Source organism: Salvelinus fontinalis, chromosome 32 (genome assembly GCF_029448725.1).
Source record: "Salvelinus fontinalis isolate EN_2023a chromosome 32, ASM2944872v1, whole genome shotgun sequence".
NCBI classification, from domain to species: Eukaryota; Metazoa; Chordata; class Actinopteri; order Salmoniformes; family Salmonidae; genus Salvelinus; species Salvelinus fontinalis.
Window position 1 is genome coordinate 8944948 of NC_074696.1, and position 17393 is coordinate 8962340.

A 17393-nucleotide genomic window follows, 5' to 3' on the forward strand; every position below is an offset into this window, starting at 1 on the left:
AAACTCTCTCCCCCGATAGTCCAAGTAAACTAGTACCTAATGACCTCATCCACAGTAGTAGGCTAGTACCTAATGACCACATCCACAGTAGTAGGCTGGTACCTAACGACCTCATCCACAGTAGTAAGCTACCTAACGACCTCATCCACAGTAGTAAGCTACCTAACGACCTCATCCACAGTAGTAGGCTAGTACCTAATGAACTCATCCACAGTAGTAGGCTAGTACCTAATGACCACATCCACAGGAGTAGGCTGGTACCTAACGACCTCATCCACAGTAGTAAGCTACCTAACGACCTCATCCACAGTAGTAGACTAGTACCTAATGACCTCATCCACAGCAGTAGGCTAGTACCTAATGACCTCATCCACAGTAGTAGGCTGGTATCTAACGACCTCATCCACAGTAGTAGACTAGTACCTAACGACCTCATCCACAGTAGTAGACTAGTACTTAACGACCTCATCCACAGTAGTAGGCTAGTACCTAATGACCACATCCACAGGAGTAGGCTGGTACCTAACGACCTCATCCACAGTAGTAAGCTACCTAACGACCTCATCCACAGTAGTAGGCTAGTACCTAATGACCTCATCCACAGTAGTAGGCTAGTATCTAACGACCTCATCCACAGTAGTAAGCTACCTAACGACCTCATCCACAGTAGTAGGCTGGTACCTAACGACCTCATTCACAGTAGTAAGCCCACCTAAAGACCTCATCCACAGTAGTAAGCTACCTAACGACCTCATCCACAGTAGTAAGCTACCTAACGACCTCATCCACAGTAGTAAGCTACCTAACGACCTCATTCACAGTAGTAGGCTAGTACCTAACGACCTCATCCACAGTAGTAGACTAGTACCTAATGACTTCATCCACAGTAGTAGGCTGGTACCTAACGACCTCATCCACAGTAGTAAGCTACCTAACGACCTCATCCACAGTAGTAAGCTACCTAACGACCTCATTCACAGTAGTAGGCTAGTACCTAACGACCTCATCCACAGTAGTAAGCTACCTAACGACCTCATCCACAGTAGTAAGCTACCTAACGACCTCATTCACAGAAGTAAGCTACCTAACCACCTAATTCACAGTAGTAAGCTACCTAACAACCTCATCCACAGTAGTAAGCTACCTAACGACCTCATTCACAGAAGTAAGCTACCTAACGACCTCATCCACAGTAGTAAGCTACTTAAAGACCTCATCCACAGTAGTAAGCTACCTAACGACCTCATCCACAGTACCTACCTAACGACCCCATTCACGTATTCACAAATTGTCAGTTCAGTGATTAGAGTAATAGACTTTGTGAGTTCGACAAATGCCTCTGCAATCTGTGCAAAATGGCTGAAGCAACACTAACGTGGAGCTACATCTGTGTGTGAATAATTCATCATTGTTTGAAGGCTGGGATGACTAGAAATAACTCTGATCTCAACTCATCATATCACCATGTGAACTAGGTCAGTGGGCGTATCCCCAATGGCACCCTATTCCCCATTGGACTCTGGTCCAAATTAGTGCACTACATACAGTATAGTGACTAGGATGTCATTTAGGATGCAGACCCCTACAACCAACCCTGATCAGGATCAACGATTTAGAGTTCAACAAATTCAATTGAATTAACTTTATTGAGGAAGAATACACGAGAAGTTATTTCTTATATGATTTTAAGATGGTTTTAGATTTGAGGAGGTATATAAGTCCTAAGCAATGACGTCCTGAGAGATGCTGTCACTACAGGGGTTACAGAGGTCACAAGGATAATGTGGGTGCATGCAACGGATCATTGGCCGCTTTCCAATTCTCTACCATTTTCCAGAAGTGTGCACTTGTTCTGTTCACTACTTATTACAAATCTAAAAGCATTGGATTGGTGGAGGCATGGGCTAGTGGGAGTTTTCCACTCTGCTTCTTAGGCCAGTCATTTCCTTTCAACACAGTGAAGGGGAGTGCACAAGTGCACACTTTGGGAAGAAGAAGAGACAATAAGGTACATAGGGAGAATCTCAATTGAATTTCCTTGACTCCTCACATCCTCTGTCCTCACATCCTCTCTCCTCACATCCTCTCTCCTCACGTCCTCTCTCCTCACATCCTCTCTCCTCAAATCCTCTCTCCTCACATCCTCTCTCCTCACATCCTCTCTCCTCACGTCCTCTCTCCTCACATCCTCTCTCCTCACATCCTTCTCCAAACACATTGGAGGAGAAGGTCAGAGGGAAGTCCCTCTAACTATATTATCCAATATGTTTTTGAGAAGGAGGTGAGAAGAGAGGACGTGAGGAGTCAAGAAAAATATATTGAGATTGTGCCATAGCCCTAGAATGTAGCATCATGGGGTGGATCTCAACACTCTGCAGTAGTCTCTCCTCTCCATCAGCACTTTTCCTTCAAAACTTCTTCTCTGTGCGAACTAATAGCCTATGTCCAAAATGATGAAAAATTAGGTATTGTCCACTGTTGTTTTCAGTTGTAGGTGGTTTACTACTATGTGTGATTGGTTGATTACATATTTAATTGGTCAGGCTTGTCAAGAATGTCAGGCTTTCTCTTAGCTGGACATTAATCTTGGGATTGTGGACTATGAGAAGTCTAAAACACATCAATGTGCTCTTACAAGAATCACATTCCTATCGGAAAATATAATGTAACTCGTTGATTCTTAGAATTTGGAAAGCACATTGTACACTGAACAAAAATATAAACAGAACATGTGAAGTGTTGGTCCCATGTTTGATGAGCTGAAATAAAAGATCCCAGAAGTGTTCCAGATGCTCAAGAAGCTTCTTTCTCTCAAGTTTTCTGCACAAATTTGTTTACATCCCAGTTAGTGAGCATTTCTCCTTTGCCAAGATAATCGATCCATCTGACAGGTGTGGCATATCAAGAAACTGATTAAACAGCATGTTTATTACACAGGTACACCTTGTGCTGGGGACAATAAAAGGCCACTCTAAAATGTGCAGTTTTTCACACAACACAATACTACAGATGTCTCAAGTTTTGAGGAAGTGCGCAACTTGCATGCTGACTGCAGGAATGTCCACCAGAGCTCTTGCCAGATAATGTAATGTTCCTTTCTCTTCCAATGTCTTTTTAGAGAATTTGGCAGTACGTTCAACTGGCCTCTCACAACCGCAGTGTATGGTGTCGTGTGGGCGAGCGAGCGGTTTGCTGATGTCAACGTTGTGAACAGAGTGCCTCATGGTGGCGGTGGGGTTATGATATGGGCAGGCATAAGCTACGGACAACGAACACAATTGCATTTTATCGATGGCAATTTGAATACAGCGATACCGTGACGATATCCTGAGGCCCGTTGTGGTGCCATTCATCCGACGCCATCACCTCATATTTCAGCATGATAATGCACAGCCCCATGTCTCAAGGACCTGTACACAATTCCTAAAAGCTGAAAATGTCCCAGTTTTTCCATGGCCTGCATACTCACCAGACATGTCAGCCATTGATCATGTTTGGGATGCTCTGGATCGACGTGTACGACACCGTATTCCAGTTCTCCGCCAATATCCAGCAACTTCGTCACAGCCATTGAAGAGGAGTGGGACAACGTTCCACAGGCCACAATCAACAGCATGATCACCTCTAGTCCAAGGAGATGTGTCGCGCTGCATGAGATTCTGACTGGTTTTCTGATCCACCACCCCTACCTTTTTCTGTGACCAACAGATACATATCTGTATTCTCAGTCATGTGAAAATCCATAGATTAGGGCCTAATGAATGTATTTCAATTGACTGATTTCCTCATATGAACTGAAAAGGCTTTGAAATTGTTGCATGCTGTGTTTATAGTTTTTGTTCAAGTAAAGAGGAATGTTTATGACCACAATAAACAGTTCATACGGATGTTGTTTTCCCCAGCCAGCGTGCTGTACAACCAATCACCCTTCCCACCTAAAAATAACAATATCCATACAACAACGGGCAGGTATTGGTAACCAACATTTATTTACCATTTTCAACTTTACAATAAAACCATAAACATCTGTCAACATTAGCAAAATAAAGAACAAAATCAGTCCAATGTATTTACAGAGACCGTCAAGCAAGAGTCAGGCTTCCACACACACCATACAGCAACAACTCTGCTTTGTTTTAAAACTGCAACAGTGAACATAGCAAGCGGAATTGTTCTTTTTTTTTTCATTCTTTTTTTTTTATAGCCAAGATAAAAATCTAAACTTATTGATTTCTTCTTCTTTAAACAAACAAGACATAGCTTCTCTGAATCTTTAAAATGGTTCTCTATTGTACACCACAAAATACTTCAAATTTTGGGTTAAAATATAGGAATGTATAAAGTTGGCAAGTCTCTTTTGTTTACTTCTTGTTTATTTTTCTATTTGATGTGGTGGTTGGTTGGTGTGTCCTATCCTATCTAACTCATTGGTGTTGATGCATCTTTTTGAGCTGGGTGTTTTGAGAAAGACACTTCAACTCAACTCCCCATCCAGAACTGTGTCTTCCACTCTCCCCGTTGTCCCACAGATATCAGCACATAATACTAACGGGTTCAGATGTCTCGCTGTAACCAGGGGTCGTAACCAGGGAAGTGAACTAGTGAATCTAGTCTGTCATCTTGTTACCATGACAAAAGTGGCACGAAGGAGTCTCTCACATAAATGTGTATATATTTACATATACATATATCTATACATATGTATACATATACACATATATAAATATATATATATATATAACTCAATTTTTTCTCTCTCTCTTGAAAAACAGTTCACAGTCCTTGTTGTGGGTAAAGATACAATCACTCTGCTTTCTGTTGGGAGGGAGCTGCTGCCGCGGGGGTCGAGCTGGTCTCCTCTGTTGGTTTGGTGAGCTCTGTGGCAGGAGCAGCGGCAGCCGCCTCCTTCACCTCCACCATCACCTCCTCCTTAGGAGCCTCCTTCACCTCCTCAGCTTTAGCCTGCACCTCCTCTGCCTTAGGGGCTTCTGTAGCGGGAGCAGCAGCCTCTTCCTTAACCACCTCCTCTTTCTTCTCCTCCGAAGCCACAGCGGCTCCGTTCTCAGCTGGTTTCTCCTCAGCGGGAGCGGCCGCCTCCTCCTCCACCACCTCCTCTTTCTTGGTCTTCTTCAGTTTCAGGCCCTTGAAGTTGAATGATTTCTTCAGGGAGAACTTCTTCTTTTTCTTGGGGGTATCCTTGACGGCGGCCTCACCTTCCGGTTTGGCGGCCTCCTTGTCGGCGGCTGGCGCTGGCTCGATGGCGTCCCCTCCTGCGCCCGCCTCGGCGGCGTCAGTGGAACCGTTGGTGGCGGCCGTCTCTGTGGCAGAGACGTCACCGTTGGACTTGACATGGCCATTCTCCTAGGAGGAAAGGAGGGAAAAATGAAGGAACTAAATTAGAGGATGGTTCTAATAAAAAAAATACAATTCAATTAATAAAGAAAATACTATTTACATTAGATTTTTACACTGTGACTCAAACACAACCATCAACACATTTATCTATGATTCGTCGTGCTCATCAATTAACCACCGTGTCGCTCAAAAGCCGACGCCTTGTAGAACCACCAGAAAACGACAGGCGGCGACGGTGTCACATCACACACAGGGGGGGTATCTTTTCAATAAAGACCTGGACTAGTCGATGAAAAAATATATAAATTATATTTAAACAAAATGTCAATAAAACCGATGATGCATTGACAAAAAATGTACATTAATTTCACAAGGTTTATGTGATTTATGTCGATTTTGCATATGTCTATAAAATAACGTTTACAGTCACTGATCGAGACATGTCTAGACTCGCCGGTTCCGTGGGGCTGCAACTTCATCCATCATGGATGGGCTGCATAAATTCGGTGTGATTAGATTGATATCCACTGTTAAAGCGCTGCTTTTGAATCCATAATTCACAAATTGGCTCTGATATTTTATGCATGAGGGGTAGCTTGCCTACGTGCTCCCTCGCCTTTCCAACCCCCCTCGTGGCACTTGTATCAAATACACGGGTTTGGAACTGAAACGAGCTAGTGAGGCTAGCTAGAACCTCGGTTAGTTAACGGTGGCATATGCTCCCGGTCCAAACCCTGATTAACTACGTTATTTTACATATTATATGTATATATTTATATTTGTGTTTCTCAAACAGCAGATGACGGCTTTAGCAGCCAGCACGTTGGCAGTTTCATCCTCCCGCGTCTCAATCTAGTGTTCTTAACTACGCTAGCCGTCACTGATGACCATGCTAGCCAGAAACATTTAACTAAACCAAGATGCACATTTATCCTCGAAAAATATAACCGAAACAGACCAACCTCGTTTTTAAACTAAATAGCAACATTATACCACAGAAAATATTTGCTAAGCTACTTGTAGTTAGTTGAGTAAAAGGTGTGTCGTCTGGTGACCCAGGGATGAGAGCGTTTCATACCTGTCCGTTAGTTTTGACGGCAGCCGTATTCGCGACGGCAACCGCGTCCGCGGCAGCAGCTTTCGCCTCCACGACTACCCCTCCTTTGGACGCTTGGGAACCCATCGTTATTCGGTGTTTTTAAAGAAAATTTTAAAGGAAAAACACAAAAAAAGTCGACTCAATTTAATCCAGCCCCGCGCAGTGTTATGGATCCAATGGCAACAAAAAAAAGGCGATCGTGTAATTTGGGGGGGTCCTTTGAAGAAAAAATAGCTCGTTTCTTTGACTTTTTCCGCACTTCAACCTGTCGCTCCCGTAGAAGGATACCCACTAGTTTCAACAGTGGTTGAACGCAGCGCTTGAATAAAGACCAAGATACCACCAACGGGCGTGGTCACACGAGTCTATCCAATCATGAGCACATTTGTGAGTTCTCTCCGCCCTCTTCAAAAGACGCTAAAACATTTTCTCTCCAACATCATATTCCAAAGGTCTCTCTCTCCAACATCATATTCAATGGTCTCTCTCTCTCTCCAACATCATATTCAATGGTCTCTCTCTCTCTCCAACATCATATTCAATGGTCTCTCTCTCTCCAACATCATATTCAATGGTCTCTCTCTCCAACATCATATTCAATGGTCTCTCTCTCTCTCCAACATCATATTCCAATTGACTGGATTGAACGTTTGAATGGCGAGAGTCGTTATGAGTGAGTGGAGTGTAGAATACCGGCAAAATTATATCGCGCTCATTTCTTCTTTTTTTTATAGTCGTGCAATGATGTGCGCATCTACCAGGTCGAATACAGATTGAACAACAACATTTGCCTGGAAACCCAATGTTTAATTGCATTGAATGATATGTCTGGCAGAAATGCGTGTTTGAATCAGGCACGTTTCATTTTATTCAACGTTCTGGGCTTGTAGAGGTCGTGAAAGGAAACGGTCCTGGTGGAAACGTTGATTTCTGCCGCCACATAGGATTCAATGCAACTCGAAGTCGTGTTGCCAGGCAACCTTGACGCGTTCAAAGGTTTGTTTGTTCCCCCTAGGCTTGTCAACAACATCAACATCCCAACAACATGTGACGTGGCCATCACGCACATTCCAACCGTTTGCACACACAAACATAATCTACCCTCTACAGCTGTTTAGAAATTCTAGCTAGCTGTTTACTTTAGACAGCGACACATTCATGCTTGCTCCAGATTTCAACAACACCAATAGCTCGGGAATGTATTTGACTAATTTAATGGGGAAACCAAGGCAAGCACAGTCATATCAATATCTTTTACCAGAAGGAGAGGAACATTTACCTGTTGAATCCATCACACATCACACACTATCTGCCATGGTTTGTAAACGTAAACCCTGGCCTCTTCCTGGTTGGCTGGCACATTATGACACAATGTACCATCCATAGCAAGAAAGAGAGAATGGCCGTATATATCTAAACATCATATCCCGTTCACAATAACCCGAAAAGGATTGTGGGCTATGCTGATTTTAGACGGGATGCTATGCCATGTTAACATCTTACCGTATTTTAGGCTTACAGTTGTTTTTCACGGTCTGCGCAGACTCAGTTTCGCATATCATGGATGTAGGAGTGGCTATGTTTTGATCTGATTGTGAAACAAATCACTTCAAAAAGAAGGATTTCTACACAGTTCAACATAATAATTCATTTAGCTGATAGTCTCCACTGGACCATACAGCCTACGGGCTACTTTCACACCTAATTTACACACATTTCTGCTTACCATTTCCAACATTTGGTAGGCCAGTTGTTTGTCATTTAGTTAGATACATGCAGCTTCTCTTCTGTCATATCTTGTTGCCCTATGAGACTAAATAAAGTAGTGCTCACCAGAATAATGTCTTACATTGACAGAATGAATAGTAATCTAGTTAACACTGGTAAAGTTGTCTATTTCGTTTAGGGGCCGGGGGGGAGAAAACACAATAACTAAACAAAATCATTGGTAAGATTGGTCCTGTGCAAAATGTCCAAATGTCATCAGAACATTTAAAACTGATGTGAAAATGATGAAAGACTTCAGTTGATCTTGGGTGCATCATTTATGCAGTTTAAAATACTGTGTCAACGATTACACCTTACAGATTCATTCAGATTTTCTCAAGAGATGCTGAAATAAATAAATAACATTTACAAAATTAACATTTGTTCATACATTTTATGGAAGAAATGCATTATTCATCAGGAGTTAATATTATGTTACATGTGAGAGGTTATAGGTCTACAGTCAGTGTCCAGATTTCAGTTACTATTCCATTTAACCCATATGAACTTAGAATAGGAATATTCAGTTTATTCATGAAAACAGGGATACTCGTGAGGGGGATACCAAAGGTCCATGTAAACAGCTTATCCTGAATAGTGTGCGCATGTAAACGTGGTCAATGAAAGAAAGAGAGACCGAGAGAGAGAGAGAGAGAGAGAGAGAAGGTTAAGTGAGCGAGAGCGAGAGAGAAAGAGAAAGAGAGAGAGAGACAGTTAAGTGAGCGAGAGAGAAAGAGAGAGAGCGAGAAAGAGAGAGCGAGAGCGAGAGAGAGGGAGAGAGAGAGAGAGAGAGACGGTTAAGTGAGCGAGAGAGAGAGGGAGAGAGAGAGAGAGAGAGGGAGAGTGCCAACCATGGAGCCACACTGACAACCTTTCTCACATCCCTCCGCTCCCTTCCTCCATCTCTCTCTCCCTCTCCTCCCTTTCATTTATCTCCCTCACCTCCCTCTCCTTCACTCCCCTCTCCCTCTCATTTCTCACCATGACAAATAGTCTCCACTGTCTGGCTGTAGAATGCGTGGCATGCCTTACGGCAAATTTGACATTTCTCACTTTTTCTGAGAATGGACTGGGCCAGGCAGAAACACTCTTAAGGGTTAAAGACCCAAATGCAGCCATTTTTAGTCATTCCACCTTAAAAAGCACAAGAAAGAGGACTTAAACACCCACCATCTCGGTTTTGGTCTGAAGTTGTTTCTGTATTTTAGACACAGGAAAGATAAGCATTCCTGCAACATTATTTTGATGAAACATAATTTGAACTCTGAGAAATTAACTCATTGATTGCAACCAAATTGGCTATTTCAATTGGTTGGATTTGTGTAATATTCTATATATATAGCACCTAACATTCAGTTTGGACCAAACCTCTTCTTAACAATGGTTAAGATATGAGGACCCCCCCCCCCCCCCCCCCATAAATATGAAAAGCTTGGTGTGGGGTTTGGGGGGGGTCTGTCGGTGAGATTTGACCGTTTATTTTGATTCGTCAAATTTTATTCATTGAGGTTTGGTACAAATTGGATTGTGGGTACTATATTTATTGAATACTATACGAATCCTATCAATTAAAATGGCCAATTTGCGTTCACTCATTTAGCTTTCTGAGAGTTAAAATTATCTTTCAAGAAAACAATGTGTCAGGAATGCTTATCTAATCTGTTTTGAATGACATAAACCATTTCAGAACCACCTGAGATGGTGGCTTAACGAAATTAAATGGAACCACCCTGTAATACATTTTCATTAGAATATCATTTTTCTAGGACTGTCTGGGAGTGGTCTGAGTGGGGAGGGGGAAAAACTGAAAACTAGCTGTTATTGGCAGAGAGCTTTGGAACTCTCTTTGTTATTGGTCATTTTCACTAATTTGGCTCGTGGTGACGTCACCATGGAAAGCTGAAACTCCTGACCATTCAAACCTGCTGATTAGGAAGTTCAAATCAAACTTTATTAGTCACATGCGCCGAATACAACAGGTGTAGACCTTACAGTGAAATGCCGAATACAACAGGTGTAGACCTTACAGTGAAATGCTGAATACAACAGGTGTAGACCTTACAGTGAAATGCTAAATACAACAGGTGTAGACCTTACAGTGAAATGCCGAATACAACAGGTGTAGACCTTACAGTGAAATGCCAAATACAACAGGTGTAGACCTTACAGTGAAATGCTTACTTACGAGCCCCTAACCAACAATGCAGTTTCAAAAAATACAGAAAAGAATAAGAGAGAAAAGTAACAAGTCATTAAAGAGCAGCAGTGAAATAACAATAGCGAGACTATATACAGGGGGGGTACCGATACAGAGTCAATGTGGAGGCTATATACAGGGGGGGTACCGATACAGAGTCAATGTGGAGGCTATATACAGGGGGGGTACCGATACAGAGTCAATGTGGAGGCTATATACAGGGGGGTACCGATACAGAGTCAATGTGGAGGCTATATACAGGGGGGTACCGATACAGAGTCAATGTGGAGACTATATACAGGGGGGGTACCGATACAGAGTCAATGTGGAGGCTATATACAGGGGGGGTACCGATACAGAGTCAATGTGGAGGCTATATACAGGGGGGGTACCGATACAGAGTCAATGTGGAGGCTATATACAGGGGGGTACCGATACAGAGTCAATGTGGAGGCTATATACAGGGGGGGTACCGATACAGAGTCAATGTGGAGGCTATATACAGGGGGGGTACCGATACAGAGTCAATGTGGAGGCTATATACAGGGGGGGTACCGATACAGAGTCAATGTGGAGGCTATATACAGGGGGGGTACCGATACAGAGTCAATGTGGAGGCTATATACAGGGGGGTACCGATACAGAGTCAATGTGCAGGGGCACCAGTTATTTGATTTGAGGTAGTATGTACATGTAGGTAGAGTTATTAAAGTGACTATGAAGAAGACAACAGAGAGTAGCAGTGGCGTAGAGAGGGGTGGGGGGAAATGCAAATAGACTGGGTAGCCTTTGACTAGATGTTCAGGAGTCTTATGGCTTGGGGGGTGGGGGGGGGGGGGGGTAGAAGCTGTTGAGAAGTCTTCTTGTCCTAAACTTGGTGCTCCGGTACCGCTTGCCATGCGGTAGAGAACAGTCTGTGACTAGGGTGGCTGGAGTCTTTGACAATTTTTAGGGCCCTTCCTCTGACACCGCCTGGTATAGAGGTCCTGGATGGCAAGCAGCTTGGCTCCGGTGATGTACTGGGCCGTACGCACTACCCTCTGTAGTGCCTTGCGGTCGAAGGCCGAGCAGTTGGCATACCAGGCAGTGATGCAACCAGTTCCTGTTTCAGATTGTATTTTCAACAATCAACTAACCATCAACAGGAATTAACGCTGATTTTTTACACTTTTATAGTGTTCGTTTTTTCAGCTGTTGTACAATATGATATTGAACAAAGGAAAACAGAATTTTGATTACACTGGCACTTTAAATAACGATAGCTAACTGGATCGCTGCCTGTGTGTCAGGTTGCGTCAGCGAGAGGAGGAGAGGGCGAGAGAAGTTGAACTGAATGCCATGAGTAACTAACTACCCTTAATATTAAAAACAGAGCAGCAGATCTCATCTTTCTGTTTCTGTTGCAGAAATGCAATCCTCCACAGGTCAGCATGCATAAGAATACAATACATTACATTTAAGTCATTTAGCAGACGCTCTTATCCAGAGCGATTTACAAATTGGAAAGTTCATATATATTCATCCTGGTCCCCCCGTGGGAATTGAATCCACAACCCTGGCGTTGCAAGCGCCATGCTCTACCAACTGAGCCACACGGGACCATTACATTACACGGGACATTACATTACAATACTTTGTATTACATTACATTATATTACAATACTTTAATTTACATTACATTACATTACATACATTACATTACATTACAATACATTACATTACAATACATTACATTACAATACAGTACATTACAATACAATACATTACATTACAATACATTACATTATATTACAATACTATACTTTACATTACATTACAATACATTACATTACATTATATTACAATACTTTACTTTACATTACATTACAATACATTACATTATATTACAATACTTTACTTTACATTACATTACATTACAATACATTACATTACAATACATTACATTACATTACAATACATTACATTATATTACAATACAATGCATTACATTACAATACAATACATTACATTACAATACATTACATTATATTACAATACTTTACTTTACATTACATTACATTACATTACAATACATTACATTACAATACATTACATTATATTACAATACTTTACATTACATTACATTACATTATATTACAATACTTTACTTTACATTACATGACATTACAATACATTACATTACATTACAATACATTACATTACATTACATTACAATACTTTACATTACATTACATTACATTATATTACAATACATTACATTACAATACATTACATTACATTTGTAGTGGGACAGTATCTAGGTGGGGACAGTATCTAGGTGGGGACAGTATCTAGGTGGGGACAGTATCTAGGTGGGGACGGGGGCTGGGTGGGGACAGTATCTTGGTGGGGACGGGGGCTGGGTGGGGACAGTATCTAGGTGGGGACAGTATCTAGGTGGGGACGGGGGCTGAGTGGGGACAGTATCTAGGTGGGGACGGGGGCTGAATGGGGACAGTATCTAGGTGGGGACAGTATCTAGGTGGGGACGGGGGCTGAGTGGGGACAGTATCTAGGTGGGGACGGGGGCTGAATGGGGACAGTATCTAGGTGGGGACAGTATCTAGGTGGGGACGGGGGCTGAATGGGGACAGTATCTAGGTGGGGACAGTATCTAGGTGGGGACAGTATCTAGGTGGGGACAGTATCTAGGTGGGGACGGGGGCTGAATGGGGACAGTATCTAGGTGGGGACAGTATCTAGGTGGGGACAGTATCTAGGTGGGGACAGTATCTAGGTGGGGACGGGGGCTGAGTGGGGACAGTATCTAGGTGGGGACAGTATCTAGGTGGGGACAGTATCTAGGTGGGGACAGTATCTAGGTGGGGACGGTATCTAGGTGGGGACGGTATCTAGGTGGGGACAGTATCTAGGTGGGGACGGGGGCTGGGTGGGGACAGTATCTAGGTGGGGACAGTATCTAGGTGGGGACGGGGGCTGAATGGGGACAGTATCTAGGTGGGGACAGTATCTAGGTGGGGACAGTATCTAGGTGGGGACGGGGGCTGGGTGGGGACAGTATCTAGGTGGTGACAGTATCTAGGTGGGGACGGGGGCTGGGTGGGGACAGTATCTAGGTGGAGACGGGGGCTGGGTGGGGACAGTATCTAGGTGGGGACGGGGGCTGGGTGGGGACAGTATCTAGGTGGGGACAGTATCTAGGTGGGGACGGGGTCTAGGTGGGGACAGTATCTAGGTGGGGACAGTATCTAGGTGGGGACGGGGTCTAGGTGGGGACAGTATCTAGGTGGGGACGGTATCTAGGTGGGGACAGTATCTAGGTGGGGACAGTATCTAGGTGGGGACGGTATCTAGGTGGGGACAGTATCTAGGTGGGGACAGTATCTAGGTGGGGACGGGGGCTGAGTGGGGACAGTATCTAGGTGGGGACGGGGGCTGAGTGGGGACAGTATCTAGGTCGGGATGGGGGCTGTACCAGTCAGAAGTTTGGACACACCTACTCATTCAAGTTTTTTTTGTCACGCCTGCCCCCCACTCCCACTCCCCCTCCCTGGAGCTCGAAGTTGCCAGGCTCCACAGCATTACGCACTCCTGCCCCCCCCCCCCCCCCCCCCCCCCGTCCGTCCGTCCGTCCGTCCGTCGCCGTCCGTCCGTCCGTCACGTGCATCAGTGATTCCTGGACTAACCACACCTGTTTCTCGTCTCCGGCGTCGGTCCACACACTTTTATTTATTTTTTATATTTTCTACATTGTCGAAGACATCAAAACTATGAAATCACACACATGGAATCATGTAGTAACCAAAAATGTGTTTAAACAAATCAAAATATATTTCAGATTTTAGATTCTTCAAAGTATCCACCCTTTGCCTTGATGACAGCTTTGCACACTCTTGGCAACAGTCTTGAAAGAGTTCCCACATATGCTGAGCACTTGTTGGCTGCTTTTCCTTCACTCTGTGGTCCCAACTCATATCAAACCATCTCAATTGGTTTGAGGTCAGGTGATTGTGGAGGACAGGTCATCTGATGCAGCACTCCATCACTCTCCTTCTTGGTCAAATAGCCCTTACACAGCCTGGAGGTGTGTTGGGTCGTTGTCCTGTTGAAAAACAAATGATAGTCCCACTAAGCGCAAACCAGATGGGATGGCGTATCGCTGCAGAATGCTGTGGCAGACATGCTGGTTAAGTGTGACTTGAATTCTAAATAAATCACTGACAGTGTTACCAGCAAAGCACCTCCTCACCATAACACCTCCTCCTCCATGCTTCATGGTGGGAACCACACATGCAGAGATCATCCGTTCACCTACTCTGCGTCTCAGAAAGACATGGTGGTTGGAACCAAAAATCTCAAATTTGGACTCGAGACCAAAGGACTAATTTCCACCGGTCTAATGTCCATTGCTGTGTTTCTTAGAACATGCAAGTCTCTTCTTATTATTGGTGTCTTTTAGAAGTGGTTTCTTTGCAGCAATTCGACCATGAAGGCCTAATTCTCCTCTGAACAGTTGATGTTGAGATGTGGAGATGTGAACAGGACTGGGGTGAAGGATTAGGTTATATCAGGACAGGGGTGAAGGTGTAGGTTAGAACAGGGGTGAAGGATTAGGTTATATCAGGACAGGGGTGAAGGGTTAGGTTAGAACAGGACAGGGGTGAAGGATTAGATTAGGTCAGGACAGGGGTGAAGGATTAGATTAGGTCAGGACAGGGGTGAAGGATTAGATCAGAACAGGACAGGGGTGAAGGGTTAGGTTAGAACAGGACAGGGGTGAAGGATTAGATCAGAACAGGACAGAGGTGAAGGATTAGATTAGAACAGGACAGGGGTGAAAGGTTAGATTAGAACAGGACAGAGGTGAAGGATTAGATCAGAACAGGACAGGGGTGAAAGGTTAGATCAGAACAGGACAGGGGTGAAAGGTTAGATCAGAACAGGACAGGGGTGAAAGGTTAGATCAGAACAGGACAGGGGTGAAAGGTTAGATCAGAACAGGACAGGGGTGAAGGATTAGATCAGAACAGGGGTGAAAGGTTAGATCAGAACAGGACAGGGGTGAAGGATTAGATCAGAACAGGACAGGGGTGAAAGGTTAGATCAGAACAGGACAGGGGTGAAAGGTTAGATCAGAACAGGACAGGGGTGAAAGGTTAGATCAGAACAGGACAGGGGTGAAAGGTTAGATCAGAACAGGACAGGGGTGAAGGGTCAGATTATGACAGGGGTGAAAGGTTAGATCAGAACAGGACAGGGGTGAAAGGTTAGATCAGAACAGGACAGGGGTGAAAGGTTAGATTAGAACAGGACAGAGGTGAATGGTTAGTTTATATCAGGACTGGGGTGAAAGGTCAGAGTAAGTGAGTTAAAGTCAGTGAAAATGTATTACTACAGTCCAGAGACCAGACAGATACTGATGTGTTCTCTCAATACACACAGAACTGGAATTATTTTCCATAGAACTGCCACAGAATTTACCAACACACCAACCTCACCCCACCAAGTCATTGGAAATTACCTGAGGGCACTCTGATTATTACGCTTTCATCCCTGCCCTTAACTGTTCATCAGGTAAATTACACAACCAAGAGGTGCTTCCCATTGAAAAAACAAATGTGGATTCCAGGTAGAGTCAAGATTTCATCAGCTTTGACAGTGACTGGTGGATCACCAATTTACAGTAACAGATGGGTCACCTATTTACAGTAACAGGTGGGTATCCTATTTACAGTAACAGGTGGGTATCCTATTTACAGTAACAGGTGGGTCACCTATTTACAGTAACAGGTGGGTCTCCTATTTACAGTAACAGGTGGGTCTCCTATTTACAGTAACAGGTGGGTCTCGTATTTACAGTAACAGGTGGGTATCCTATTTACAGTAACAGGTGGTTCACCTATTTACAGTAACAGGTGGGTATCCTATTTACAGTAACAGGTGGTTCACCTATTTACAGTAACAAGTGGGTATCCTATTTACAGTAACAGGTGGGTCTTGTATTTACAGTAACAGGTGGGTCACCTATTTACAATAACAGATAGGTCACCTATTTACAGTAACAGGTGGGTGTCCTATTTACAGTTATGTGGGTCTCCTATTTAAAGTAACAGGATGGTCTCCTATTTACAGTAACAGGTAGGTCTACTATGTACAGTAACAGGTGGGTCACCTATTTACAGTAACAGATGGGTCTCCTATTTACAGTAACAGGTGGGTCGCCTATTTGCAGTAACAGGTGGGTCTCCTATTTACAGTAACAGGTGGGTCACCTATTTGCAGTTACGGGAGGGGGGCGTGAAGGAAGGATAGCAAGAGAGGTTGGAAGGAGAAAGAAGGGAGTAGCAAAGGGAACCGGGGATGGGAGAAGAAGGTAGAAAAAGAGCATTGGGAAGGTGGTTCGGAAAGCGGGAGAAAGAAACACGCACACAAAGGGGAGAAATTAAGATTGTTTTTTTGTTTCCAAACTTTATATAAAAATCTACCTTATTAACTGAAGACAAATACCACATAAATACCACTAAATACTGTGAGTAATATGGAGTGACATCTTCTATCATGATCTTCTGAATCCATCTATCAACATGGGCCCTTTACATACTGGTCACTAATTACAAGCTATGGCTATATCCTCTAACTCTCTGGGACAATAACAGACATATTGACTAGCTTCATGGTCTCTGAGATAACAGACATATTGACTAGCTTCATGGTCTCTGAGATAACAGACATATAGCCTAGCTTCATGATCTCGGAGATAACAGACATATTGACTAGCTTCATGGTCTCTGAGATAACAGACATATGGCATAGCTTCATGGTCTCTGAGATAACAGACATATGGCATAGCTTCATGGTCTCTGAGATAACAGACATATTGACTAGCTTCATGGTCTCTGAGATAACAGACATATGGCCTAGCTTCATGGTCTCTGAGATAACAGACATATGGCCTAACTTCATGGTCTCTGAGAT

At 43.6% G+C, this 17393-nt stretch overlaps 1 protein-coding gene across 1 annotated transcript; it reads right to left on the minus strand.

Annotated features, from left to right (window-relative positions):
• Positions 1-3970: 3970 nt before the first annotated feature.
• On the minus strand, positions 3971-6794 carry LOC129830690 (MARCKS-related protein 1-B-like). The gene is made up of 2 exons (XM_055893297.1): positions 6434-6794; positions 3971-5361 (listed from the first exon to the last, which is right to left on the minus strand). Exons 1-2 carry the CDS (start codon positions 6536-6538, stop codon positions 4804-4806), a joined length of 663 nt encoding a protein of 220 aa, XP_055749272.1. The 5' UTR covers positions 6539-6794; the 3' UTR covers positions 3971-4803.
• Between the last annotated feature and the right edge of the window lie 10599 nt (positions 6795-17393).

Bases quoted from the DNA above. Each gene is read 5' to 3' on its own strand.
- LOC129830690 (XM_055893297.1), bottom strand. From the start codon at position 6,538: ATGGGTTCCCAAGCGTCCAAAGGAGGGGTAGTCGTGGAGGCGAAAGCT. The intron at 5,362-6,433 runs GTATGAAACGCT...CTTTCCTCCTAG, and splicing joins CCGTCAAAACTAACGGACAG to GAGAATGGCCATGTCAAGTC.